The sequence below is a fragment of the Lepus europaeus genome, chromosome 11 (assembly GCF_033115175.1).
Source record: "Lepus europaeus isolate LE1 chromosome 11, mLepTim1.pri, whole genome shotgun sequence".
Taxonomy (NCBI): domain Eukaryota; kingdom Metazoa; phylum Chordata; class Mammalia; order Lagomorpha; family Leporidae; genus Lepus; species Lepus europaeus.
Window position 1 is genome coordinate 113,838,765 of NC_084837.1, and position 27,568 is coordinate 113,866,332.

Below are 27,568 nucleotides of genomic sequence, written 5' to 3' on the forward strand. Positions count from 1 at the left end.
CCAGCAGCCGGTGGACAAAGCCCAACCACGATCCCTTGGGCTTCGGAAGAGTGAAGCCTGCTCCCCGCCACCGCCCAGCCACAACGCCAGGCAGCTGTCCAAACCCTGTGGGGTCACTTCCTGGACATGGGGTTGGCCACTCCCTGCCTGGGTGGTGGGGGCACAAGCCCACGTCCTCCTGTCGGCTCCGGCAGAAGAGAGCAAGCCCTGGTGCCCTGGCACCTGCCTGGGTGCCTCCAGAGCCCGCAGCCTCTCTTCTGTTCCCCTCCCCCAGCTGCTCGGGCTCAAGTCAAAGAGCCCTGGGACCCCTCGTGCAGTCCCCCTGCCCCCTGCCTCCCTCCCCACCGGAGTCTCAGGCTCACAGAGCTGCTGTGGCTCGGGTCTGCGCTGCACAGCCACGAGCTGCCACTTCCTCCCCAGAGCCTCGGCACCCAGCCTCCCAGGGAGATTTGCTCCGCTCCCTTCTGCCCTGACCCCGACCACAGGGGTCCTCGCTGCTCTTGCACACAGGGGGGCTGGCCCCTCAAGGGCTAACATGAGCCCGTGCCCCGACCAAACCCCAGGGAGCTGCGGCGAGGGTGGCCCTGGTGCTCACCTGTCGCCTGGGAGACGCGCGCGACGAGGTCCTGCAGGCGCACCTTGAACTCGTCAAAGCCCTCGGCGCGCACGGCGGCCTGCAGGCTCTGGGGCTCCTCCTGGCGCAGGCGGCAGAGAGCCTCGTGCAGGAAGCCATACATGTCCAGCACCTCCTGGTCCGAGGCGTAGCGCTTCATCCTCCGCACGAGCGCGCCGCCCGTGCGCATACGCTGCAGCACGGCTTCCAGGCGGCGCAGCCGGGCCGCCAGCTCCTCATAGTCGCGCTGGTAGCACGCGTGCACCTGCTGCAGCAGCTCGCTCTCCTGCGCCTGCACGTGTGCCACCACCTGGCGCACGCGCTCGCGGATCAGCTCCTCGGCGTCGGCGCGCTCGCGGCCCAGCTGCCCGATGGCCGAGCGCACCTGCGCGAGCGCCGCCCCGAAGGCGCCGCCGCGCTCCCGCAGCGCGCGCGCCGTGGCGTCCAGCTCCTCCTGTCGCTGCTGCACCTCGGCGCTCAGGTCGCACTTGAGTTCGCTGTGGCTGCTGTCCAGGAGCGCACACGAGCAGCACAGCGGCTTGCGGCAGCCCCGGCAGTAGATGCTGCGGGAGAACCGTCTGGGTTAGGGCTCGCCGGCCCCTTCCCGAACTGCCAGACCCCACCGGCGTTTGGTGCACCTGTTGGGACCCCCCACACCCCCCACATCCCATATCCGAGTGCCCGAGTTCCAGTCCCAACTCGGCTCCCATCCAGCCTCCTGCTGAGGCGCACCCTGGGAGGTCGCAGGGGCAGGCTCAGGTCCTCGGGTCCCTGCCACCCTCGGGGGTATCCGGGCAGTTTGCAGGCCTGGCTGTTTAGGGGCTTTTGGAAGCAGACGGAAGATTCCCCCCCCCCCCATCTGCCTGTCTGACCGCCATTCAAATGAAAAAAAAAATCCCCCATATAAAAGTGCCAGAGTTTGAGTCATAGGACATGTGCAGGGTCACGCTTTCCAACTCAGCGTTCATGGCGATGGGGACAGGGCCCAGACCACCACACGTAAAGCTACAGCGGCCTGTGGTTCCAACTGCAGAACACGGAGAGAATGCGTACGAAAGGAACTCGCGGAATGGACGTTTCCTTTATAAAATAAACTTATTTTTAAGGGTTTATTTGTTTGAAAGGCAGAGTAATAGAGGGAGAGAGGGAGTCTTCCATCTGCTGGTTCACTCCCCAGATGGCCTCAATGGCCAGGGCTGGCAGGCCAAAGCCGGGAGCCAGGAGCTTCCTCTGCGCTTCCCAGCCCCCTGGGGCCCCTCTCCCATCTTCACTCTCCCCCTACCCCACTCCCCACTGAAAAAAACCTCCAAAAATCATTTGTTCTCAAGAACAAAGTGTTTTTAAAAAACCAGGTTCATTGCAGCCTCAATAGGCTGGGAGTCTCCACGTGAACCAACACGCCAACCCCGCCCGCTGGTGAGGTGCAGGGACCCCAGAGCAGCCTGGCGCCCCCCAGCCCCCCGATAGTGAGGTGCAGGGACCCCAGAGCAGCCTGGCGCCCCCCAGCCCCCCTCTGACCACCGTCCATCATCCATGGGAACAGCCTGCTCCCCGCTCAGCAGAGCCGGGGCCCCGCCCTCCTTGCTGCACACCTCAGAGGGAGGGGGCATCTGGCCCGGACCCCTCCTCCCTCCTCTCCTGGGGGCTCTCGGCCTGCGGGGCTGGGGAGCCAGGTGGAAGCAGCTCCCGGGGACTGTGCTGTCACTGCCTGCAGGAGGTCACCGTGCGCTCCCTGGGGGCTGGGACACAGGCAGGCAGGCCCTGTGCGAGGACTGGCCTGTCCCCCTCGGCCCAGCCCCTCACAGCGCTCACCCCATCCCCATTCCCTGTCCCCTTCTCAGGCGGCTCAGGGCCACCTCTGCTTCTCTCAGGGGAAATCCTGCCTGTGGCATGGGGGATACAGCACCCCCTCCCTGCCCCGAGTGTCCCCCAGGAGCCCGGCGCACGGACACACTGCCCCCCCCCGCCCGATGTGACCAGTGCCCCCAGCTGATGCAGGAGTGGGGAAGGGTGGGCGGTGCAGACCACACAGGCGCCTCCTGGACTGCAGGGCCAGGGTCCCGGGTGACGGTCACTGCCACTCAGCTCTGGGTCCTCACAGCACTTGGGCGGAATCCCCACACAGACCCCACAGACCTGCCTCCTCCCAGACCCCAAATGCCGAGAGAGAGAGAAAGAGAGAGAGAGAGCGAGCGAGATGGAGAGAGAGAGGGAGATAGATGGAGAGAGAGAGGGGGAGAGAGAGACGGAGAGAGGGAGAGAGAGATGAGAGAGATGAGAGAGAGGGAGAGATAGAGAGACATGGAGAGAGAGGGAGAGGGAGAGAAAGAGAGGGAAAGGGAGAGGAAGAGGGAGAAGGAAAGGAGGACGGGGGGGAGAGAGAGAGAGAGAGAGAGAGAGAGAGATGGAGAGAGAGAGGGAGAGAGAGAGAGAGAGAGAGAGAGAGAGAGAGAGAGAGAGAGAGAGAGATGGAGATGGAGATGGAGAGAGAGACTCAGCCTGAAGCCAGGACGGCTGGGGTCTCTGTGGGAGCTGCACGGCCAAGCAGGCAGGGGACCCCGGGAAGCCCAGAGCAGCGAGCAGCAGAGGTCCTGCAGCCCCCACAGCCCCAGTGGGGAGGGCGGTGGGGCACGCGCAGGAGGAGCGCACCCTGCAGACCCTGGTGCTGGGTGGAGGCCTGGAGAGGGGCCCGAGCTGGCTTTGCCCAGGGTAGGGTGGGCTGGGGAGGGGGCTCCTCCCTGAATCCGTCTCCCCCATGACGAGCACCCTGTCCCCTGTGAGGGTGGACACGAGGGTGGACCCCGATATCCACAGAAAAAAGAGGGAGAGACGGCCACAGTTGTGACCTGGAGTTGTGACCACGGGCTGGCTCGTCCCTGCATGAAGACAACAGAACATTCCAGAACGCAGGATGCAGGCCACGTGTGGTTCCACCTTCCACGGGGGAATAAGTGCTCAGAGATGCGCTCTTAGCAAGCAACCGGGAAGAAAAATCAGAACACAGAGTAGGAAAAGACAGCGGCGGCAGCTGGTGTGCAGACTGGAGGGAGTGTCAAGGACCCGCTATGCCCGCCGTCACCCAGGGCACAGCCAGGGCCCAGTCGGGAGACAGAAACCACGCCAGGCCCTGCCCACGGCATCCATCATGCCGGCTGCTGGCCCAGCTCTGACCGTGGGAGGCACAGGCAGGGACGGAGGAGGGCTGAGGGAGGCCGGGGCATCCCGCCTGCCATGTGCCCTCACGGTACCCTCTGCGGTCCCAGCTGTCGCCTGGACCCTGACCCCAACACGGCCCACAGGAACCGCATACAAAGGCTGGCACGTGGCACGAAGACAGAGTGGGGGCCCGAGTCCCCACACACCCGGCTCCTCTACAAGCCCGAGCCAAGCCCGGCCGGAGGAGGCGCAGTGGTGAGCGGGATCCCCTCTCGGCCAGCATCCCGCCGGCTCAGGCCACTCTGCACCAGAGCTGCAGGAAGCTGACCCGCAGAGCACCGGGCACAGGGGGACGTGGGCGCTTCCACACTGCACAGGGGCTGGGACATTTCAGTGTCTTCCCTGAGTCTGGGCAGGCCCAGCGCCGTGGCACAGCAGGGAAAGCTGCCGTCTGCGCAGCAGCCCCCACGGGGCGCCGGTTCAAGTCCCGGCTGCTCCTCTTCTGACCAGCTCCCTGCTACGGCCGGGGAAAGCAGCAGAGGACGGCCCACGTGAAGGGTCCCTGCACCCGCGTGGGAGACCCGGAAGAAGCTCCCGGCCTCCTTGGCCTGGCCCAGCCCTGGCTGTTGCAGCCATCTGGGGAGTGAACCAGTGGCTGGTAGATCTCTCTCTTTCTCTCTCTCTAATAAATAAAAATAAATCCTTTACAATTTTTGAAAACAATTTAAACATGGCTAGCAAGCTAGAAATCAGAGTCTAAAAGATAAAGACGGACACATCTCACACCAGAGCCAAGGCCAGGAGGGTGACATGCACTAAGTGTTCTCGTTAAATCTGAGACCAGGACAATGGTTTCTGCTATCTTGTTACTCAGCATTGTTTAAAGACCCTTCTCATGGAATTAGAGGAAGAAACTTCAGAAACGAGTGACCTGTAGTTATTGAAAATATGGCTGTGTTCTCAGAAAGGCTAAGAAAAGAAAACGATGAGAACAGATCGTTTAAGGATGTGGCAGGTGTAAAAGACCAACATGAAGTTAACAGCTTTTCCATCTCCTAGTAGCGCTGGACAACAGAACGCCAGAGAGCGCTGCATGGTTACCATTGCTGACGGACAATTTACCCCCCGGCTGCATGGTCTAAAGCCGCTGTCGGGCTGGTGAGGTGGCATGAAGGGTTAACTGCCACCTGCAGAGCCAGCACCCCATGTGGGTACAGAGCCAGCACCCCACGTATGCTGGTTCAAGACCCGGCTGCTCCTCTCCCCATCCAGCTCCCTGCTCATGGACTGGGCAGAGCATCGGAAGACGGCCAGAGCGCTTGTGCCCCTGCCACCCACATGAGAGACCTGGAGAAGCTCTGGGCTCCTGGCTCCGGCCTGGCCCTGCCCTGGCCACTGTGGCCATCTGGGGAGTGAACCAGTGGATGGCGGACCCCTCTGCCTCTCTCCCTTCCTGTCTGTCACTCTGCCTTTCAGATAAATAAATAAATAAATGTTTTGCAAACAGAAACCAGCAGCACACCTATCTCAGTAGCCATGGGTCAGGAATCCGGGTGTTCTCTCCCAGGCTGTAGTCCCTGTGCCAGCCAAGGCTGTGACGCCATCGGCAGGCTTGGTGGCCGGGGTGGGGGGACTTCACTCCAAGTTCACTCAAAGGGCCGGGGATTCAGTAGCCGAGGCCTGGGGTCCTCACCCCCGGACTCCCCCAGGGCAGCGGAAACCTGGCCGCTGCTGTCACCAACGCAGCAGAGAAGCTGAGGCCCAGGTGGGTCTTCTGCACCTGCCCACCACTGCCAAGGTCCCTGGGCCCACCCAGCGCACCGCACGGGATGCCCAGGTGGGTCTTCTGCACCTGCCCACCACTGCCAAGGTCCCTGGGCCCACCCAGCGCATGGCACGGGACTACATGGGGGACTTCAGGAAGTTCCTGGAAACACGGAGTGGAAAGATGAGTTTGTTTTGGTGCAGAAATTCTGACACCGGGGTCTGCGTGGTGGCCCACGGTGTGAAGCCACCGCCCGCAAGGCCGGCGTCCCATATCTGAGCACAGGTTCGCGTCCCGGCTGCTCCACTCCTCATCCAGCTCCCTGCTGATGGCCTGGGAAAGCAGCAGTGGATGGCCCAAGTGCTTGGGCCCCTGCACCCAGGTGGGAGACCCAGATGAATCTCTTGGCTCCTGGCTTAGGCCTGGCCCAACCCTAGCCACTGTGGCCATTTGGAGAGTAAATCGGCAGATGGAAGATCCCTCTTTCTCTCTTTCTCTCTCTCGCTCTATCTCTCTCTCTCACCCTGCTTTTCAAATAAATATTTTTTAAAAAGTTACTTTACACAATCAGCTTAAAAATATAGAGGTGGGTGTCTGGTGCCACAGTCAAGACCCTACTTGGGACGCCCTCTTCCCCCGTCACAGTGCCTGGGTTCGAATCCTGGCTCTAGCTCTCATTCCAGCTCTCTGCTGAGCAATCAGAGAGACAGCAGATGGCCCAGGAGACTGGGCCCTGTCACCCACGCCAGAGACCTGGATGGAGCTCCAGGCTCCTGGCTTCCAGGCCCAGCCCTGGCTGTGTGAGCATTTTTGGGAAGTGTGTGTGTGTGTGTGTATGTGGGGATGGAAGATTGCTCTGTGTCTCTCTGCCTTTCAAATAAATAAATAAATCTTAAAAAAAAAAAAAAAAAAGACTACACCAGTGGCTCTCAGACATAAAAGCCACTGAGCCACATTCATGCAGAGTAGCAGGGGTCAGACCCCACCTGAGTGCGCGTGTCCCCTGTGAGGGAGGCAAGTGTGGGAGCTGGATGGAGCCCCACACAGCTACCAGGAGTGAGGACAGCGATGCACTAAGGTTGCACAGGGCCCAGCCCCAGCTGCTGTGGCCATTTGGGGAGTGAACAGGCAAATGGGAGAACCATCTCTCTCTGATCTCTGCCTTTAAAATAAATACATAAATAAATATTTTTTTAAATTAAAGAAAAGAAATCATAAAAATTTTTAAAGAAAAATTTAAGAAAAAAAGATAAAATCAATTTGAAGCCAGTCTGCTGTGGGTCTCTTGGCTGAAAAGCTAGGTGATGGAGGAGCTGGGAGGCTGAGCGGCCAGGAGGCTGAGGGGCCGGGAGGCTAGGGCCGGAGGCTGAGGGCTGGAACCTGAGGGCCGGGAGACTGAGGACCGGGAGGCTGAGGGCAGGGAGGCTGAGGGCTGGGAGGCTGAGGGGGCGGAGGCTGAGGGCTGGGAGGCTGAGGGGCCGGAGACCAGGGACCAGGAGGCTGAGGGCAGGGAGGCAGAGGGCAGGGAGGCTGAGGGCCGGAGGCTGAGTGGGGGGAGAGGCTGAGGGGGGGAGGCCGAGGGGGTGGAGGCTGAGGGCCGGAGGCTGAGAGCCGGGAGGCTGAGGGCCGGGAGGCTGGGGGGCCAGGAGGCTGAGGGCTGGAACCTGAGGGCCGGGAGACTGAGGGCCGGGAGGCTGGGGGGCCGGGAGGCTGAGAGCCGGGAGGCTGAGGACCGGAAGCTGAGGACCGGGAGGCGGAGGGCTGGGAGGCTGAGGGGCCGGGAGGTTGAGGGGGCAGAGGCTGAGGGCTGGGAGGCTGAGGGGCCGGAGACCAGAGACCGGGAGGCTGAGGGCAGGGAGGCTGAGGGCTGGGAGGCTGAGGGGGCGGAGGCTGAGTGGGGGGAGAGGCTGAGGGGGGGAGGCTGAGGGGGCGGAGGCTGAGGGCTGGGAGGCTGAGGGGCCGGAGACCAGGGACCAGGAGGCTGAGGGCAGGGAGGCAGAGGGCAGGGAGGCTGAGGGCCGGAGGCTGAGTGGGGGGAGAGGCTGAGGGGGGGAGGCCGAGGGGGTGGAGGCTGAGGGCCGGAGGCTGGGGGGGGAGGCCGAGGGGCCGGAAGCTGAGGACCGGGAGGCAGAGGAGATGGGAGGCCGGGGACCGGGAGGCTGAGAGCCGGGAGGCTGAGGACCGGAGGCTGAGGGCCGGGAGGCTGAGGACCAGAGGCTGAGGACCGGGAATCCAAGGGGCCGGAAGCTGAGGACCGGGAGGCAGAGGAGATGGGAGGCCGGGGACCGGGAGGCGGAGCAGTCGGTCAGCTCTGGGGTTTGGTGACAGAGTTGGGTGGCCGCGGGTGCAGGTGGAGGCCGACCTGGGTTTTGGTCCTGACTCGGGTGCGGGCATCGCCTGCCACAAAGCTGATAGAGAAGAGGGCAGCTCAGGAGCTCGTGGCCCGTGGAGCCAGTGTAGCTTCCATGGTAAACGTTTCCCATGAACGAGCGGCCCACGGGGACTGACGCTTACGTGTTTATTTCAACAGCAGCAGAGGGAGATCTCCCACCTGCTGGGCTCTCCCCAGAGGCCACGCGGTTGGGGCTGGATGGGCCGGAAGCCAGCAGCCAGGACTCCATCCAGGTCTCCCGTGGGTGACAGGGCCCAGGCACTTGAGCCACCACGGCTGCTCCCTGGGCCTGCGCGAGCAGGAAGCTGGAGTCAGGAGCAGAGCTGGGGTTTGAACCCAGGCGCTCTGATGTGGGACACGGGCGCCTTAATTACTAGACCAAATCCCACCCCCCCCACATTACTATTATTGTTTTAAAGATTTTTATTTTATTTTTTTTTAAATTATTTGAAAGGCAGAGTTATATAGAAAGGGGTATCTTCCATCTGCTGGTTCACTCCCCAAATGGCCTCAACAGCCGGAGATGGGCCAGGTCATAGCCAGCAGGCAGGGGCTTCTTCCAGGTCTCCCAAATGGGTGCAGGGTCAGAACTGGAGCAGCGAGGACTGGAACTGGCACCCGGGTGGGATGCCGGTGCCACCCCTTCTATTTATTTATTTATTTATTTGAAAGGAAGAGCATCAGAAAGAGTGGGAGTAGACGTGCTGTTCATTTCCCAATGCCTGCATCAGCCAGGACCGGGCTTGGAGCCTGGGACTCCATCCGGGTCTCCCACGTGGGAGCAGGGGCCCAGCCACTGGGCCATCCTCTGCTGCTTTCCCAGGCCACAGCAGAGAGCTGGATCAGAAGAGGAGCAACCGGGACTAGAACCGGTGCCCTCGTGGGACGCTGGCATCGGAGGCGGCAGCTTTACCTGCTACACCACGACACCATGTTTCTGTTCCAAGGAAATACAGCACAGGCCATAGAAATGCTAGATCGCACGGCATGTGCTTCTACTTTAATTGCACAGCTGTTTACTTATTTTCATTTTACTTGAGAGATAGACAGCTGGAGAGAGCTCTTTCCACTGCTAACCTCCCTCGAATGCCCACAGCAGCCAGGACGAAGCCAGGAGGCCAGAATTCAGTCCAGGCCTCCCCTGGGGGCGGCGGGGACCCACCCAGCTGAGCCATCACCTGCTGCTTCGGCAGCCGGAATTGGAAGCAGAGCAGGCAGGACTTGAACCAGCACCCTGGTTTGGGATGCAGAAGTCCCGAGTGGCGTCTTAGTCACTGCCCCTGCTGTCGGATCCCCGCCCCCCAAACAAATTGTTGCACCAAAATAAACTTATTTAATTCCATTTTCCCACAAACTCTCTGACGGCCCCCTGGGTATACTTGCTCTAAGACCCTAACTCTGTGGCTATCAGGAAAAATAGGAAAACCCATGCAGGCGGGCGGGCTCTGAGCATCCTCCATCCGCTGGCTCACTCCCCAAATGCCCACAACAGCTGCGGCTGTGCCAGGCCTGGGAGGGCCCACGGGGACGGCTGGCTAGACAGGAGATCAGGACCAAAGCTGCGGCGGGGTCCTAATTTTAAGACCCCTGGGCTGGCGCCGCGGCTCACTAGGCTAATCCTCCCCCTGCGGCGCCGGCACACCGGGTTCTAGTCCCAGTCGGGGCACCAGATTCTGTCCCGGTTGCCCCTCTTCCAGTCCAGCTCTCTGCTGTGGCCCGTGAGTGCAGTGGAGGATGGCCCAAGTGCTTGGGCCCTGCACCCGCATGGGAGACCAGGAGGAAGCACCTGGCTCCTGCCTTCGGATCGGCACAGCGCCGGTTGTAGCGGCCATTTGGGGGATGAACCAACGGAAGGAGGACCTTTCTCTCTGTCTCTCTCTCTCTCTCACTATCTAACTCTGCCTGTCAAAAAAAAAAAAAAAAAAGACCCCTGGCCCTGAATGGGGTCCCCCGGGGAACCTGCCCTCCCTCTGGAATGGACAGCAGGCCTGGAGCTGCCCAGCCTGAATCAGGCGCCCTGTCAGAGCCCCCAGCCGTCTGCTAAGACAGCCCAGACCCTGAATGGAGCGGAGTGACCCTCGAGGGGCGCCACCCAGGCCAGGAATGGCCTCCAGGGACATTCACTGAGCACCTGCTGTGTGCCTGGCACCTGGGGGCGGAGCCCGGTGACCCAGACACAGGAGCTGTCCCACGCGTGCCGCTGGGATACTCCACGGGAACCTGCTCCGCAAAGGGGCAGGACCGCCTCCGGACGGAGGGAGTAAAACAGCTCCGCTCTCCCCGCAGAGCAAGTGAGGAGGACCGCGGGGCGGGGGAAGAGGCAGCACACTCCATTCACAGCAGCAACTCACAAAACCTATGAAATACCGACACCGCCCCCACAAGCAAGCCGGGGGATTTCTAGGAAGGGAGCGATGAAGCCTGCCACACAGAAAAGTGTAGGAAAAGGGTCATTCCCTTCAGGTTAATGTCAGGATTTAAAGCAATTTGCATCAGATTATGATTTTTTTTTTTTATTCTTGGAACAAAGAGAAAGAGAGATCTTCATCCACTGGTTCACTCCACAGATGACCCCAATGGCCAGGGCTGGGCCAGGCCAAAGCCAGGAGCTAGGCGCTCCATTCAGTTCTCCTGCGTGGGTGCAGGGGCCCAAGCACTACTTAGGCCATCTTCCCTGCTTTTCCAGGTGTATCAGCAGGGAGCTGGATCAGAAGTGGAGCAGCCGGGACTTGAACCGGCACCCACATGGGAAGTGGCATCCCAGGCAGCTGCTTCACTCGCTGTGCCACAGCGCCAGCCCAGTGAATGAGATTTTGAAATATAACCAAGTCATTTTAAGTTGCATGCGAAAGAATAAACTGATCAGGGCTAGTGCTGTGGTGTAGTGGGTTCAGCAGCTGCCTGCAGTGCCGGCATCCCATATGGACGCCAGTTAAAGTCCCAGCTGCTCCACTTCCAATGCAGCTCTCTGCTATGGCCTGGGACAGCAGTGGAAGATGGCCCATGTTCTTGGGTCCCTGCACCTGCGTGGGAGACCTGGAAGAAGCTCCTGGCTCCTGGCTTCAGATCAGCGCAGCTCCAGCCATTGCAGCCAATTGAATAGTGAACCAGCGGAAGGAAGACCCCCGCCACCCCGCCTCTCCTTCTCTCTCTGTGTAACTCTTTCAAATAAAATAAATAAATCTTAATAAAAAGAAAAGAATAAACTGATCAAATGGAGAAAGGTTTCTTTGAAAAGTCAGCAAATACGGAAGGGAGAATTTCTCCTTGGCAGATGTCACATTACAGAGCAGCCACCATTGACAGTAGGGCTGAGGGGCCGGCAGTGGGCCCAAGCCCACCCTATTCCGAAGAGCTTCCGTAAACACGTGTATAAAATTATTTTCATAGAGCTTTGAACACATAGAATGGTTCTAGTCTTGGTTACTCATTCAATAGTTATTTAATAAATTGACCCTCCCCCCAATTGTAGAAATACTATTAGATTACTAAGCCAAAAACATCTAAAATGAGTAAATTATAAATTGCAATGCAAGTGGCGACAGCAAGAAGAAGAGGAAATGAGAAAGAAGAAAAAGGAGATGGAGGAGGAGGGGAGGAGGAGGAGGAGGAAGAGACAATTTCTTGCTGTGACCACGCCGGGCCCCAGAGGCACTGACACCCAGACGGTGTGGGCAACAAGTAAACTTCGAGAATAAGAACTCCCCTTAGGCATCAAGACAGAAAACGCCAATCGCTCTGGCCCAAGTCCGTCCCTCATGCTAGGAGATAGTGCCTGAAGTCTAGAAGGTTCTGAAGGGAAGAGGCGTGGCCCAGGAATACTGCCCTGCCCTGGGTCATCCCACTACGTGGGAGCAGCACCAACAGACTCACAGAACTGAGAACACGCGAGTCCTTCCTAGAAAACAAATCCTCTTATTGACGACAGAACTCAATCCAAACACAGACTTTGGCAAAAGTGATGTCCAAATCAAAGCAGCAGTGCTGGGCACCGGGACCGAAGCCAGGAGGGTGGAGGCCACGAGCCGAGGTTCACAGCGGGAGTCAGCTCCCCTCCTTCGAAACAGCTCTTCAATAAAAACAACCGACAACGATGCCCACCCCTCCGTGGGCAGTGAGAGAGAGAGAGAGAGAGAGAGATCTTCCACCTGCTGGTTCACTCCCCAAATGACTGCAACGGCCAGGGCTGGGCCAAGCCGAAGCCAGGAGCCAGGAGCTTCTGCGTCTCCCACGTGGGTGCAGGGGCCCAAGCACTTGGGCCGTCTTCTGTTGCTTCCAGGTGTGTTAGCTGGAAGCAGAGTGGGGAGGGGCACAGCAGGGACCCTCACACGGGATGCCAGCGTTACAAGCAGCGGCTTGGCCTGCAGCACCACGACCCCTCCCTCCTCCTCCTCCTCATGTCTTCGTCATTTTTGTTTTATACTTACTCCTGCAAGATACTGTAAGAGGAGGAAATGTTTCTTTGAGGTTTAACAAATCTCATTTCACTGTGGCTCCCTGTTCTTCCTTGAAAGTCAAGGACGATGACGTTTAACGAGCACAGCAGGTCTGCATTTGGTAAGAGGAAGCTAAGAGATGGGATACGCAGCAGCCCTTCTGTAATGCCAGCCGGATGCCTGGGCGTGGGGAGGGGGCAGGCTGCTCAGCTCCCACCATCGCTGCCTCATTTGCACAGGGGAACAGTTCTGGGATGCCCAGGACCTTTGGGGGAGGGGGCAGGAGCCCAGGCAGAACACGTGCTACCCAGGGTGGGATAATCCAACCCAGACAGGGCCCCCCCCCGGGGGCACTGACCTGCAAACTTGTGCCCTGCACCCGGGCCTCTGTCCAGCCACCCTCCACACGCCTGGACTGAGCGTCCATCTTTGCTTGCACCTGCTGTGGGGACGGGACCTGTTCCTGAGGTGCGGTAAAGGTCCTTGGCCCGTGACCTCCAGGGAGCATGTGACCCTGCGGCCCTCAGCCTGGGGCCCCGGGAGCTTCTCACTCCCTCACCCCCGGACTCGAGGCAGTGGCTGCTGGAGCGCTCCGATCACATGGGGACCGCGAGGGGAAAGCGCTGGTGCGCATGGAGCAGCCAGGTCGCAGAGAAAGTTCCCCCTGGCATCTCTGATCTGTCAGGCAAAGGCTGGCCTTGCTCCTACTTATTATGCAAGTCACCGTTTGTTTGGTTGGTTGGTTTTTCCTGAAGCCACCTAAAAACTTGTCACTAACGCACTGGATTTTTTGGTAGAAACTGACAGAAACAGAGCAGCATCTTCTAAGCAGAGCTCAAGTGTGGCCCCAGACCCAGGTTCCCCCCTCCCACTTACACTTCCCCTTCAAACAGCCACAGCACTGGATCTGAGGGTCCCTGCGTGGAGGCCAGCACCCCCCCACACACACATGTGCACACACATACACACACACACGCACCAGATTCACAGACAGAAACTCCCAGTGGGGCCAGACCTCAAGGCCAGCGAACCGTATGCACCTGCCAACAGCTGTCAGTCACAACACACACCATGGAGTCAATGCTGCGTGTCACGGCCTGAGTGGCTCTGTCACTCCAGCCTCTGGTCCTGGGGACTCCTCCCCCCAGATCGTGCCCTCAGCCCTTGGAAAACGTAGCAGGGAAGTCTTCTGTTCTGTCTATGCAGCTACCACTGGGCTCTTTCTGTCGCAGGCTTGGTGATGGCCCTGGGTGAACTCCCCTCTCCCCAGCCTGCCGTGCTGGATCCAGCACCCCGACCCCCACCTGCAGGCCGCACCTTCCCTCGGGGATGCAAAGCCCCCACGCTGTGGCGCTCCTCCAGGCTGGACAGGCCCAGGAGCTGTGAGGCCTGCGCCTCCTCCCTGCCTCTCCACCTCCGCGCCTTCTTGTAGGTCCCAGCCTCCCTACGGGGCCCCCTTTCCCCCACCCAGGTTCTCTGCTTCTGTTCCTGTGGGCCTGTTCCCAGTGTGCTGCTGGCAGATGCCCTCAGGCAAAAAGTAACAACAGAAAGGTGGGTCCCCTGCTCCCAAAGCCACCCACTGTGTCAGAGTCCCGGGGAGAGACGGGGACCTCATCGGTCTCACCCCTGCTGTAACACCCATCACTGGGTTTCCAGCAGAGCCCTTTCCCACTGGATTCTACGGTATGGGAACTGGGGCACGCAGGAGCAACTGAATGATGGAATGTTCTAGAAATCACTCCAAGCCCCCCCCCCCAACACACACAGCCCCTCCTCTCCATGGCCTTTCTTCTAACCCCTGTCCTAGGAAGGGTGGCAGTCTCTAGGGAGCTGCCTGCTCCACCAACCCGGGCTGCACAGGTGGCCCTGTCTGAGACCACAGCCTGTGTGCCCGCCCTCCCTCTTCTCTCTGCCCCTGCACAGCCAGCTGTGCACACCCTGCTGTGCCCCGTGCCGGGCAGTGCAGTGCAGAAGACGGTGGGCCTAGGGCGCGTGGAGCCGGGCCCATGGTATGGCGGTCAAGACGCAGCTCGGGATGCCCGCTTCCCATATCGCAGTGCCAGCGCCACTCCCCATCCCAGCTCCCTGCTAATGCACACCATGGGAAGCAGCAGGTGCCGGCTCAAGTCCTTGGGTCCCTGCCACCCATGTGCGAGACCCACTTGGAGTTCCAGGCTCCCAGCTTCAACCTCAACCCAGCCCCGGCTGTTGCAGGCATTTGGGGAGTGAACCAGCAGATGGAAGATCTCTGGCTGGCTGGCTCGCTCTCCTTCTCTCTGCTTTTCAAGTAAAACTGAAAAACAAAAATCCACGCACCCAGGGGCAGGTATCTGGCAGAGCGGTGAAGACGCCACACCTGGACTCCGGCTCCTGGCTCCAGCTCCCTGCTCGTGCGGGCCCAGGGAGGCAGCAGGGATGGCTCCAGGCACTGCCTTTTTGTCACCCACCTAGGCGACCTGGACTGAATTCCTGACTCTCGGCTTCAGCCCTGACCCAGCCCCAGCTGTGCTAGCATGTGGGGAATGAATGAGGGGATGGGAGCGCTCTCTTTCTCTGCCTTTCAAATAAACAAACCATCACACAAATAAAACCACACACACGGCAGCGAGCACAGAGACGCGGTTTTCCTCCACTGTGGAGCCTTCCATAACGTGGGTTGGGACCTCCCACACACAGCTGCACCCCCAAAGCCCCCAGGGCAGACGCCCCCAGGCTGCCTGCCCTCCGCCGCTCCCCGTGGGCGAGTTCTAAATCTACAGAGCACCAAGGGCAGCTGCACTGTTACTGACTCGTGACCAGAAGGAAGTGGAGGGTTATTTATGGGACAGAGGTTCTAGGCAGAAAACGAAACCCCAGTTTTTCTAGTAACCATGGGTGAACTGTGATGCAATGCGCAGCATAGTGAGTGGCCTGACTTTGGAGCGACACGGTCACTCACCCTGCCATGGCACGGGAATGCTGCCCTCTTGCTGGCTGGAGCAGCCATGCCCCCCGTGGCGGTGCAGGGGGGTCCAAATCATGCCGCTTGGGCGTGGACTATTTAGGGCCGGAGGCAAGTGCGAATCTGTCACGCACAAAGACGTCTTCTCAGAGCTTCCCTTGTTTGATGGAAAGCAGGAGAGAGACGGACAGAGCTCGCCCACCTGCTGGTTCACTTCCCCGAATGCCACAACAGCCAGGCCAAAGCCAAGGGCCCAGCGCTCCACTGGAGTCTCCCAGGGGTGTGGCAGGGACCCAAGGGCGTGAGCCATCCTCACCCACCCCCAAGGTGCACATCAGCAGGAAGTGGGAAACCAGAATGGAGCCTGACTCAGACCAGGCGAGGAGCCGAACGCCAGCCTCAGCAGCCGCGTTCTTAATGAGGTTTTGAAAACTGACCTGGGGAAATCAAGGGACATTATGCCTGAGAAACGTGAGCACCTCTCTCATGACAGACAGGGACGAAAGTCGCTTTTCCAACCACTCGTACCCAGTATTGTTCTTGAAGGTTTGGATCCCGGAACAAAGCTATACAAAGTGGCAACACGTATAAGCACCGGATTTCAGATGGTACAGCTGCTTACCCAGAAAATCTAAACAAACCTAGGGGCGACTTTAACTAGGACCAGGGACAGTGGTGGCGACTTTAACTAGGACCAGGGACAGTGGTGGCGACTTTAACTAGGACCAGGGACAGTGGTGGCACAGCGGCGAAGCTCTGCTTGCCATTTGAGTCCTGGCCGAGCCGCTTCCGATCAGCTCCCTACTAATACACCTGGGAAGGTAGTGGATATTCCAAGTCCCAGGGCCCCTGCCACTCTCGTGGGAGACCTGGATGGCGTTCCAGGCTCCAGGCTTTGGCCTGGCCCAGCCCAGGCTGCTGTAGCCTTTGGGGGATGAACCGGTGGATGGAAGATCTCTGTCTCTTCCTCCGTCTGGTGCTCTGCCTTCTAAATAAATAGATAAATCTTTTTTTTTTTTTCTTAAAGATTTATTTATTTATTTGAAAGTCAGAGTTACACAGAGAGAAGGAGGGGCAGAGAGAGAGAGAGAGAGAAAGAGAGAGAGAGAGAAAGAGAGAAGTCTTCCATCTGCTGGTTCACTCCCAATTGGCCAAAACGGCCAGAGCTGTGCCGATCCAAAGCCAGGAGCCAGGAGCTTCTTCTTGTCTCCCATGAGGGTGTAGGGGCTCACGGACTTGGGCCATCTTCTACTGCTTTCCCAGGCCATAGCAGAGAGCTGGATGGGAAGTGCAGAGGCCAGGACTTGAACCGGCGCCCACATGGGATGCCAGCACTGCAGGCTTTGCCCACTACACCACAGCACCAGCCCCTCTTTTATTTTTTAAAGAGAAAACTGTACTAGGACTAATAAGAATCTCAACAAGAGGGTGAATAACACGAACATACACAATTAGCTTTAGCGACTGCTCATGGTAATCACAAATCACCACTAAAAAGGTCCCATTCTCAATCATTTTGGGAGTTTAATATGAGTCCGAGACCCATCTGAATACAGCTACAAAATCCAAAAGATGGAACAAGAGATGAAACCAATTCTGCCAGATTTATTGCAATTTCAAACCAAAATCTCAATGAATATGCGAGTTTGTAAAACCCTCATCAATCATAGTAGTCAAAGAAAAGCAAACCTTTTTTTTTTTTTTTTTTTTTTTTGGAAGAATGGGGGACAGCTCCTGAAACCCTGGTAGCAGGACCGATTGGAGCAGGCGTGGGCAGCTCAGCGCAGACACACCCATGGCTGCACACACCAGGCAAAGGGCAAAGGTCAGCATCGGAACACACAGGTGCACAGAGTCAGCGCTACACTCACTCTTCGAAAGAAAAAGAAAAACAAACAAACCCAAGTGCAGCTCCTAGTAACCCACCAAGGAAGAGACACAACAGCCACTAAGCACCAAGCCCCTCAAAAGAAACGAAAGAAACCGCAATCAGTGACAGCAGGTGGTGACGGAGGGGGACGGAAGCGGGGACTCGGCCGCTGATGCAGAAGTCTCTCTGGAGGCAGAGCCCAGCCCCTGGCAGTCAGCAGGTGCACAGCTCTACACTGCGGGGCGAGGAGGAGCCCCGTCCCGTGCACACGGACCCCTCAGAGACTTCTCTCATCTGCATGCGTGAGGGGGGCTCTCCGAACGCGCCTGGGACACGGGCGTTAAAAAAGACACGCTTCTGTTGGCGCGAACATTTCGGGAGTCCTCGCACAGCCTTCTCACAGCCCCCATTTTCTGTGAACATGTTACAAATCTCTGGTCTCCACGGAAACTGAAATACTCAAACTCATCAGCACAGTTCCCCCAGCAGATGAGGGAAGCACAGAGACTCTGCACTCTCTCTCTCTCTCTCTCTTAAATAAATCTCATTGGCAATGCATAGGAATGGTTACATGCGTAAAAACAGAATGGAGCCTGCTGGTTAATACAATAGTTACGACCTGACTTGGTCGTCTTTGCTGCGGCGGTCTGCCCTGGCTGCCGGTGCTCCGGCTCTGACCGCTGCACCTGCTCCTGGAATCCAGCGCCTCTAGCAGTCTGGTGACAGGTGTCTCCCACTGGGGTCACCACCACGGACCCACCGACCTGCAGACCCCAGGTCCCCAGCAGCTCCTGCTCCCCCCACAGCACCCATGCCCGGCCTGGGCCACTCACCTGGTCAGCATGGGGGAGCGGTGGTTGGGGTTGGAGCAGAAGATGTTGTTGGACTTGCGTGTGCTCTCCAGGAACTCCAGCACCGACTGGCTGCGCAGCTCGGCCAGCGGCCGCGCCTCGTGCTTCAGGAACCACTGGTGCGCCTCGAAGCACTTGGAGCACAGCAGCTGCTCGCACTCGAAGCACCAGAAGTCGGCGGGCTCCTTGCAGCGCGTGCAGGCGGCCTGCATGTCCACCACCTGCCGGTGCACGGCCAGGCGCCGCTGCAGACTCTCGAAGAAGATGTTGTCCAGGACGGGCGCCCCGTCTGGGGCCCGGGGCCCCTGGCAGATGGGGCAGTGCAGGCCCGGCGCCTCCAGGCACCCCGAGCACAGCGTGTGCAGGCACGGCAGCAGCTTGGGGCACTTAGCTTGGGTGTGGCAGCCCTGGCAGTGCAGGAACTGGAAGTCTTCCTCCTCGGCCTGCCGGGGGAGGGAGGACAACAGGGAGGAGGTGAGGCCTGGAAAAGTCCCAGGAGTCCCCACTCTGCAGCCGCCCATCCGTCCCTGTGGCTGAGGGGGGGACCGGACCATCCCCTGCCACCCCGTCACTGCTCCACGCAGGACCCAAGTGCCCCATCTATTCAGCATGTGCTCACTGAGACGCAGCGGTAACCCGGGACGCATCTCTGCCTCCACGGAGCTCAGCCTAGATGGTAGGTGAGCCGGGCACCCCCTTCTACACAGATAGGGGGGTTCCCCCCAAAGCTGCTAAGCATTGAGCCACCTTAGCTCCCCTACTTCCCATCCCTAACTATCAAACCCTGAAAACAGAGACCCACCAGCCCCATGGGACGCCAGGGCATGCACACAGCAGCACCATCCCCAGCAGCCAGGTGTGCGAACCCAGGCCTCGCTCGACCCAGAGCGGGGGCAGTGCAATGCGTTCTGCACGTGAAGGGACTGTCCCTCACGCAGCCCCGGGCCAGAACGAACTCTGGACGCCTGAAGCTTGAAGACGTCACGCCAGACACGCAGAGAAACCCCCACACGGGCCCGCTTACAGAAACCGCCCAGACGGGCACGTTCACGGTGGGAAAGTGGGTTAGAGGTGACCCGGGAGCCAGGCACTACTGCATGCAGGGCACAGTTTCCCGGGTGACCACAAAGCTGGACTTTGGGGGCGGGGTGGCCGAGGGCGAAATGTGCTCACTTAGGAAAGAGTCACTGGTCACTTCTTCCTGATGTCTCTCTTGCCCAGCCCCGGAAGTACTTCATCTATTACCTGGCACTAGGCAGTGCTAACTAGTCGGTGCTAACGGTGCTAACTTAGTGCTAACTAGTACTGCTAAGCCACGGATTCTTAGCTGTAATAACGCAGGGTGGTGCAAGCCAACTACACAGTGCCTGTGGGTGTGTGGGGGAGGTCCGGCCAGGAGCTGGGGGGGGGGGGGGGCGCAGGCGGGAAGGGGGTTCCCAGCAGGTCACCCGGAGGCTTCCGGAAAGAGACCACAGAAGCGCACGGCCCCTGCCCAGACACCTGTTCCAGGCGCCCACCCGGCAGCTTCCACCTCCAACTTGGGAACTTGGGGTTGCTCGTCCCCTCCCTTTCCCACGCGGACCCCAGCCGAGAGGCCGGGCACCTCTTTCTGTGCCTGGCCCTTTGTCCTGGTGCACTCTTTGAGGTACTTGGCCAAGTCTCCCGTTACACCCCCCTCCTCCCACCTATCCCCCCTCCCCCCCATGTGAGCGCAGTACCTCTGCGGGGCTGGGGCTACGCGGGGCCCCTTCGGAGCTCAACCCCGGGGACGCCATGGTGGGGGTGCGGGTCGGGCCGACGTCGCGCTGGGGGCCCGGGGACCCGGCGGGCGCGGGATCCTCCTGCATGGGCCCGGCTCACTTTCGATTCTCCGTCCGCATCGGGGAAGGCGGGAGAAACGGCACGGGAGGCTGAGTCAGGCCAAAGGGGAGGCGCCGGCCAGGGCCCGCCTCTCGGGAGGAAGTGACTTGGGGCGCGGGGAGGGGGCGCGCCGACCCGGGGTCGCGATTGGGGCTGGGGGACTTTTCGCTTTGATCACAGCTCCTGCAGCTCTGGCCCAGCCCCAGCAGGGGGATCGGGGACACAGGGCAGCCAGGAGCTGACCATGTCCTCGGAGACCCCAGGCTGGAGCCCCGGCTGGGCTGGGGGGGGGGGGGGCGGTCACGGAGACTCAGGGCTCGGAGAGCTCCGAACGCCCTTTGATGTCGGTCTATGGGGTCCCGGCCTGCACTTCCTCTCGGCGCCCCCAGCTCTCCCGCCTTTGGCGTCTGGGATGCATCTCTGCCCCCTGTTTGATCCCGCGCCCCTGTAGCTGCCATCCCGGGAGCGGACCCGGCTGGGACAGAGGTGCTTCTCCCAGAAAGGACTCGGGCGTGAGACAGAGGGGTGGGCAGCAAGGCAGCAAGGCATCGGTCGGGACCGACAGGCCCCTCTGCAGATGGCGCCTGGCCGCTCGGACCACCGGGGCCAGCAAGGTCACACAGCCTGACGGAGGCCGTGCACCTGCCGGGCCAGGGGGAGGCTCAGGAGACGCTGAGCGGTCAGTGCTTGGAAGGGCATGGGGTCCAGATCTTCCTCCCCCCACTCTCTTCTCCTGCTCAGTGTAAAATAGTAAAATAGTGAAATTTCTCCCAAGCTTTCAGACTGGGCAAGAGAGGATTCTCCTAGGGCGTCTTCCTTAGGGGGCGAGGGGAGGCTGGGGCCACCTAGGAGTGGGCAGGACTCTGCAGTGTAGAATACTGAGGGAATACAAGGCCGCCGGAGCCTGCAGGTGCTGTCTTCCTTGGCCCCTCTGACACGCAGAGGCTAGTTTTTTTTATCTTCCTGCCCAAGTGGAGCACCCTATCACTGACCAATGAAAGAAAGGCCACACAGCAGCTGACCACAGGCTGCTCGGCCCCAGGACGCAGTGCCCCCACACCTGAGTGGCAGCCACCGGCTCCCTGCTCTGCACACAATGTCTACTTTGTTCCACCAGCCCCAGGCCAGCGACTGGCATTCTGTGCATGGAGCAAGGGGCTCTCAGTTCTGGGGTTCTACAGCAGCTCCTCCAGCCGGGACTTGTCTACGCCACCACCCACCCCGAGCCAGCCGGGCTGTGTGGACACCTCGAGGAGCGTCCATCTAAGGCCAAGTACCATCTAGGAGCAGGAGCTGGAGCCACAGGAGCAGGCCACACCCCCGCGGCCCGGCCGCAGTTCGGTCCTCCCAGCGCTGGGTGGCGCCGTGCGACGGCGGGAGCAGCCCGGGCTGCCTCCCCTCCGGCCACGGCCGGGGAGGCGCAAGGGAAGCCGGAAGCGGCGGCCGCAGGGGGCGGGGCCTGAGGGCTGGGGCCGGCGGTCAGCGGCGCCGGCCGCGCCCCCCTGTCAGGAGCCATGCTCGGCAGGTCTGGGTACCGGGCGCTGCCGCTCGGGGACTTTGACCGCTTCCAGCAGTCGAGCTTCGGCTTTCTGGGCTCGCAGAAGGGCTGCTGGTCCCCGGAGCGGGGCGGCGTGGGGCCGGGGGCTGGTGAGTGGCCGCCCACGCCCCAGCCCCCCGAAGGAGAGACCCCGCTGCCCCCAGAGCGTCGGCTCTTACCCGGGCCCGTCTTGCTGCAGAGCCCTTTGTGGCTCCCCGGGCCGCTGGGGCCGGGTGCCCGCCGCTCAGCCTGACCACAGCCCTGGGGCGGGGGGAGTGCGGCGCCCCCCGGGCCGTCCTGTGCTGACCACGGCCCCCGCGTGAGGACGCCTGCCCTGGCTGCCGTGCAGACCCCAGAGATCAGCGGCTGCCCGGGAGGGGGAAGGGCAGGAAGTGACCCCGTGCCGGAGGCCAGGGCTGGGCCGAGACCCCTGACTCCCAGAGCCTGGGCTTCTGGGATGGAACTGAAATGGCCCTTGGGGCATTCGAATAGAGCGAGGACCAGGAAGGGACAGGCGGCCCGACGGTTGTAGCCACAAGAGGCAGTGCTGCCCCGGCGCCCGGCTCTGAGCCCGCTGTGACAGGTGGACAGGTGGACAGTGATGCGCACTGGGCAAGGGGTTGGCCCCGCCGAGAAGGAGGTCTTGCCAGGGCTGCTGGGCTGGGCCTGGGCCTGGGGCTGGGCCTGGGCCTGGGGCTGGGGCTGGGCCTGGGCCTGGGCCTGGGCACAGGGGCCGGCCCGGGTGCCCTTGGCCGAGCGCTCCGTGACGGCCTCTTCCCTCGGCCCCAGACGCACCCCAGAGCTGGCCCTCCTGCGTCTGCCACGGCCTGGTCAGTTTCCTGGGCTTCCTGCTGCTGCTGCTCACCTTCCCCATCTCCGGCTGGTTCGCCCTGAAGGTGAGGCCCAGCCCCACCCCCCACGAGGCCAGGGTGTCCATCCGCGCCTCCAGGTGAGGACCTGGAGGCGCACTGGGAGCCAGGCAGAGGGAGAGACGAACCCTCCCAGGTCCCCGGGTCTGGACGCGAGCGGTGGAGTGAGAGGGACTGGCTGGCCGAGGCGAGGGCTGGGGGCTGGGAGTGCGTCCCTGGCCGGCCCTGGGCTGACCGCCTCCCACGCCGTGCGCGGCCGCCCTGCACAGATTGTGCCCACCTACGAGCGGATGGTGGTGTTCCGGCTGGGCCGCATCCGGACGCCCCAGGGGCCGGGCATGGTCCTGCTCCTGCCGTTCATCGACTCCTTCCAGAGGGTGGACCTGCGGACCCGCGCCTTCAGCGTCCCGCCCTGCAAGGTCAGGGGCTCCCCGGCCGCGTGGGTGGGGGGCCCGTGGTGTGAGAGTAGCCGCCAGCGCGCGGCGGGAGGAGGGTGCTCCCCAGAGGAGCTGGCCGTCAGGCGAGGGGGCGGGGGTCACGCAGGGTGGTCCCCGCGGCCCATCCCCTCCAGTGTCGCCTCCCATGTGGCCTCCCCCACAGCTGGCCTCCAAGGACGGGGCCGTGCTGTCCGTGGGGGCCGACGTGCAGTTCCGCATCTGGGACCCGGTGCTGTCGGTGATGACGGTGAGGGACCTGAACGCGGCCACGCGGCTGACGGCCCAGAGCGCCATGACCAAGGCCCTGCTCAAGCGGCCGCTGCGCGAGATCCAGACGGAGAAGCTCAAGATCAGCGACCAGCTCCTGGTAGGCCGTGCCCGCGTGCCGGCGTGTCACCGGAGCATGGCTGCCTGTGAGGAGTCGGGGTGGGGCCGAGGCGGGCGGGGCGGACCAATGGGCGGAAATCCCCAGGTCCCCGCGGCTCTCAGGGGCAGCCCCGGCCCCGCTGGGGTCCCTGTGGGGTCCCCGTGCTCACAGCCAGCACGGGCGTCTCTGTGTTCCGTCTGCTTGGTTTCATTTTTCTTTTTCCCACTTGAAAAGCAGACAGAGATCATCCACTTTCTGGCTCCCTCCCCAGACGTCCACAACAGCCAGGGCTCTGAAGCCGGGAGGCCAGGAGCTCCGTCCGGGTCTCCCACGCGGGTGGCGGGGCCCAGTCCTGAGCCCTCACCTGCTGCCTCCCTGCCTCACCTGCGGAGGAACCAGGACTTGAACCTAGGCACTCTGCGTCCCGAGCAGGGACTTATCCCGCCGCCCACGCAGAGCGAAGGTTCTGCTCCTCTCCATGTGTGTGGAGGCAGCGTTGGACTCCCCCGCGGTCACTGCCCGGCCCTGCTGCCCTGCTGCCCTCGGGGGCCCGGGCTCTCTTCCCACCTGTGCCCTCGCCCCCTCTGCCCCCTGGAGCCCTGCTGAGCTGAGCGCATCCCAGCCGCACAGCCCCTCACCCCCAGTTTGTCCTCCTTGGTCCCCATGCCCCCAGGGCTGCACGGCCACCTGGAGGGCCTCACTGCGGGGCCAGCTGGCCGTGTCCTCTCTCTGGGGCCTCAGAAGAGCAGAGACGGCCGAGCGCAGTCCTCCGGCCACCAGCCAAGTGGCTCAAGGCTCACTGGCTATCCGGGCTCTCCCGTGGGGCCATCCTGCTCTCTGGAGCGTCCCTGCTCCTGCCGGCATTACCCCTGCTGGGTGCTCAGCGCCCCAGTCCTGCCACAGCTGGGTCACCCCTGCCCTCCGCCTGGGTCCCGGCGGGAGTGTCTCACGGCAGGTGCAGCCCCGCCCTGGCCCCAGGTGCTGAGGAGAGCGCGGCTGAGTGGCTGCCTTCTCCCCACGCCCCCCAGCTGGAGATGAATGACGTGACCAGGGCCTGGGGCCTGGAGGTGGACCGTGTGGAGCTGGCGCTGGAGTCCGTGCTGCCGCCGCCCCAGGACGGCCCGGCCGCGCCCAGCCTGGACAGCACCCTCCAGCAGCTGGCCCTGCACATCCTGGGGGGAGGCGCCCCGCCCCCGGGGCCAGGTGAGGAGGTGGGGCAGGGGAGGGGAGGCACTGCGGGCACCCTGAGGTCCAGCAGGGGCCACTCTGCAGGGAGGAGCCGGCGGGAGCTGAGGCCACATGCAGAGGCCTTTGGCGGCCCCGTGGGAGGCAGCGACAGTCCCCACGGCGTAGCTGGAAGGAGCCTCATCTCCAGGGCTGGGATGGCCTAGCCATGGGGTTTGGGGTTTAGGCAGAAAAGTCAGGGGCAGTGGAGGAGGAAGAAGTCGACAGAGGCCTGAAGGGGGTGGAAGAGGAGGCTGCCCCCAAAGGTCCTGAGGCCACAGGGACCCTGACCTTGACTAGGCGTGACCCAGCGTTCCCTGCCTGGCTCCCCAGCAGACACCCTGGAGATGCTGAGTGAGGTGGAGCCGCCTGCCGCGCAGGCTGCAGCCGGGCCCAGCCCGAAGGAGCCTGTGGCCGAGGGGCTGCTCACTGCCCTGCAGCCCTTCCTGTCCGAGGCCCTGGTCAGCCAGGTCGGTGCCTGCTACCAGTTCAACATCGGCCTGCCCGGCGGCACCCAGAGCATCTACTTCCTGGACCTCAGCGCAGGTACAGCTGCCCTCCCCTGCCCCCACCACCATGTGGGGACCCAGCCCCTGCCCGCAGTTTGGGGTGAATCCAGGGCAGCCGGGCTCAGACCCCGCTCCCGAGCCTCGGTCTCCCCGTGGTCCGTGGGACGCTCACAGGCCGGGCCTCCCGTACCGAGAGCCCGCGACGTGCCGGCCTCGCACCCGCTGCTCCCCGTGAGCCTGTAGGGGGAGGATTGTCTTCCCGCCCACTCCAGCTAGGCAGGCCACGACACCGAGCGGTCACGCAGCCAACAGAACGCGAGCCCGGGGTGTTAGAGCGGTGCTGCCCCGTGGTGCCTACTCAGGCCCCGCCCTCCCCCGCAGGCCCAGGGAAGGTGGGGCGTGGTGTGCCCGAGAGCGTGCCCGACGTGGTGGTGGAGATGGCGGAGGCGGACCTGCGGGCCCTGCTGTGCAGGGAGCTGAGGCCCCTGGGGGCCTACATGAGCGGGCGGCTGAAGGTGAAAGGCGACCTGGCCGTGGCCATGAAGCTGGAGGCGGTGCTCAGGGCCCTGAAGTAGCACCGTGGCGGACACCCGTGGCCCAGGCTGGGCTGGCAGCAAGCCGGGGGCCTCTTGGAGGAAGCGGCAGCTTCGGCATGGGAGAAGCGAGGCCCAAGAAGCATCAGGGAGCCCGAGGCTGGGGCCCTTGGGTGGAGCCCATGCTTCTCACCGATGGTGGTTCTTGGGACCAGCTTTCGCCAGTGCCCAGCCCTGTGCTGGCTGTAGGGCCCAGCGGGAGAACCTGCATCTGACTGGACAGGCAGGTTGCACGGACACATGGTCAGGCCCTGTGCTCTGAGGAGTGCTGGGGGACGGGGAGGGCCCCTGCGGTCAGGCCCCGGCCGGTGGGGTGGCCCTGAGGCTCCTGGCCCCGTCCCCAGCCTTGCATGCTGGACAGGCTGGCCAGGGCAGCATGTGGGAGGGCCCTGGGTTCTTGGAAGCCCCAGACAAATAAATGTGGTGTTGACAGCGCGTGGGAGAGGAGGAGGAGGAGGTGGGAAGAGCAGGCTGTGGGGCCTGGGTGGGAGAGGAGGAGGAGGTGGGAAGAGCAGGCTGTGGGGCCTGGGGCAGGCCAGGGGTCCGCTGGTTTCAGCAGGGCAGGGGCAGGCCAGAGCTGGGCTCCCACAGGACCCGGCTCACATTCGGGAGAGGGCTCGGGGCGAGAACCAGCTTCACCTGCAGCTGTGCCTGGGCCAGCACAGGGGTGTGGGACAGCTGCCCATGACGCCTCCTTCCTGGAGAGACTTGGGGGGAACTCCACAGCCACGAAGAGGAGTCACCCCTCTGAGGAGCAGCCGGTGCCAGGCTCCCCACGGGTCCTCCCCCTCCGTCCCTGCGGGGCTGGAAATGCCCTGACCCTTCTGTAGGCCCTGTCCCTGGCCAGGCCGCAGCCCAGGTGCCTCTCTCCAGCCTAGCACAGGCCCTGCTGCCGTCATCAAGGCCCCCTGGCTCCCGGGCTGCTGCACCTGCCGCAGCCCTCCCGCAGCTTCTCCTGGGTGCCCTCTGCCCAGAGGCCTCGCTGCTGGCCACTGCGAGCACCATGCTTCAGCCCAGGATCCCCTCCAAGCTGCTCCACACCAGGCTCGGGGAGCCCCAGGCGCCCCCAGTGAGAGCTGGCGCCGAGGTCACGACCTGGGGGAGAGGGAACTCTGCATGGGGCTGGGAAGAGCAAAGCATGCTGGGGCTGTGGGTGGAGAGCAAGGCCTCAGCCAGCCACCCCCACCTGTGGAGCAGCGTGGTCACCTTGAGTCGCAGGGAGGGCGGGCCGTGCGCCTGTCACTCAGAAGGCAGCTGTAGGAGCCGGGGGCCTGCGCCCCAGCTGTGTGGAAAGGCACTCAGAGAGGAGGCCCTGCCAGGTCCAGCAGCGGGCAGCCAGGCCCCTCTGGGCGGGGGAGTGGACCAGAAATGTTGGGGGGAGGGGACAGCCTGCCTGTCAATAAACCAACTTTCAAAAGACATCAATACAAGAATACACACACACACACACACGTGCTTGGGAGGCCTCATGCCATTCAAGTTCTGGTTACTGTGCTCCCACTTCCAGCTGCCTGCTGATGTGTACCCCCCGGGAGGTAGCGGAGGGTGGCCCAAGCACTTGGGTCCCTGCCACCCACGTAGGAGACCTGGATGGAGTTCCTGGCTCCTGGCTTGGGGGGTGAGCCAGCAGGTGGAACATCTCTGTCTCTCTGCCTCTCAAATAATAAAACTTTTCTTAGAAAAAAGAAGTACTCATCATTATTGTGTGCTACATGTGTTCTTGTACTGGACTAGAGAGTTCCTACAGGTAACCGTGTTCGGGGCGGGGCTTGCTGGGTCCAGTCCTGGCTGCTCCAGCTCCCTGCTGATGCGCCTGGGAGGCATGAGGTGATGGCCCAGGTGCCTGGATCCCTGCCATGCGTGTGGGAGACCAGGATGGGGTTCCACTCCTGGCTTCCGCCTGGCCCAGCCCTGGCTATTGTAGCTATTTGGGGAGGGAACCAGCGGATGGAAGATCTCTCTCTCTCGCTCTCTCTCTCTCATTCTGTCCCTCTGCCTTTCAAATAAATGCCTCTTCAAAAATGATTTGGTAAATAATAATATAAATGCATTATTTTGATGTTTTAAAATGTTTGAATAGCTAATGCCTTGTTTAAAAAATTTAAAACTTTTTAAAAGATTTTATTTGACAGATGCAGGCAGTGAGAA

The 27,568-nt window shown here is 61.8% G+C and overlaps 2 protein-coding genes across 11 annotated transcripts in view; one reads left to right on the plus strand and one right to left on the minus strand.

Annotated features, from left to right (window-relative positions):
- Window positions 1-19,911, minus strand: part of PML (PML nuclear body scaffold) — a 34,219-nt gene extending 14,308 nt beyond the window's left edge. For all 3 annotated transcript variants that reach the window (XM_062206480.1, XM_062206482.1, XM_062206481.1), the window contains exons 1-3: window positions 19,743-19,911; window positions 18,007-18,467; window positions 596-1,176 (exon numbers count right to left, since the gene is read on the minus strand). In XM_062206480.1, coding sequence (XP_062062464.1) covers window positions 596-1,176; window positions 18,007-18,467; window positions 19,743-19,871 — 1,171 coding nt within the window. In that variant the 5' untranslated portion in view covers window positions 19,872-19,911. The remainder of the gene's footprint in view (window positions 1-595; window positions 1,177-18,006; window positions 18,468-19,742) is intronic.
- Window positions 18,679-25,897, plus strand: STOML1 (stomatin like 1). 8 transcript variants are annotated; one of them, XM_062206488.1, is made up of 7 exons: window positions 18,679-18,700; window positions 22,211-22,317; window positions 22,560-22,709; window positions 22,891-23,094; window positions 24,123-24,297; window positions 24,652-24,864; window positions 25,209-25,897. In XM_062206488.1, the coding sequence occupies exons 3-7, from the start codon at window positions 22,581-22,583 to the stop codon at window positions 25,400-25,402; spliced, it is 915 nt and encodes a 304-aa protein (XP_062062472.1). In that variant the 5' UTR covers window positions 18,679-18,700; window positions 22,211-22,317; window positions 22,560-22,580; the 3' UTR covers window positions 25,403-25,897. The 8 variants fall into 8 exon arrangements, with proteins under 8 accessions (XP_062062472.1, XP_062062467.1, XP_062062468.1 ...); XM_062206483.1 differs by lacking the exon at window positions 18,679-18,700 and adding an exon at window positions 20,209-20,370; XM_062206484.1 differs by lacking the exon at window positions 18,679-18,700 and adding an exon at window positions 20,209-20,370 and having other exon boundaries at window positions 24,655-24,864.
- Window positions 25,898-27,568: the final 1,671 nt, after the last annotated feature.

Excerpts from the sequence above, each read along its gene's own strand:
- STOML1 (XM_062206483.1), top strand. The coding sequence starts at position 20,226 with ATGTCGGTCTATGGGGTCCCGGCCTGCACTTCCTCTCGGCGCCCCCAG. Across the intron at positions 20,371-22,210 it reads CGGACCCGGCTGGGACAGAG|ACGCACCCCAGAGCTGGCCC; the intron begins GTGCTTCTCCCA and ends CCTCGGCCCCAG. Across the intron at positions 24,298-24,651 it reads CGCCCCGCCCCCGGGGCCAG|CAGACACCCTGGAGATGCTG; the intron begins GTGAGGAGGTGG and ends CTGGCTCCCCAG.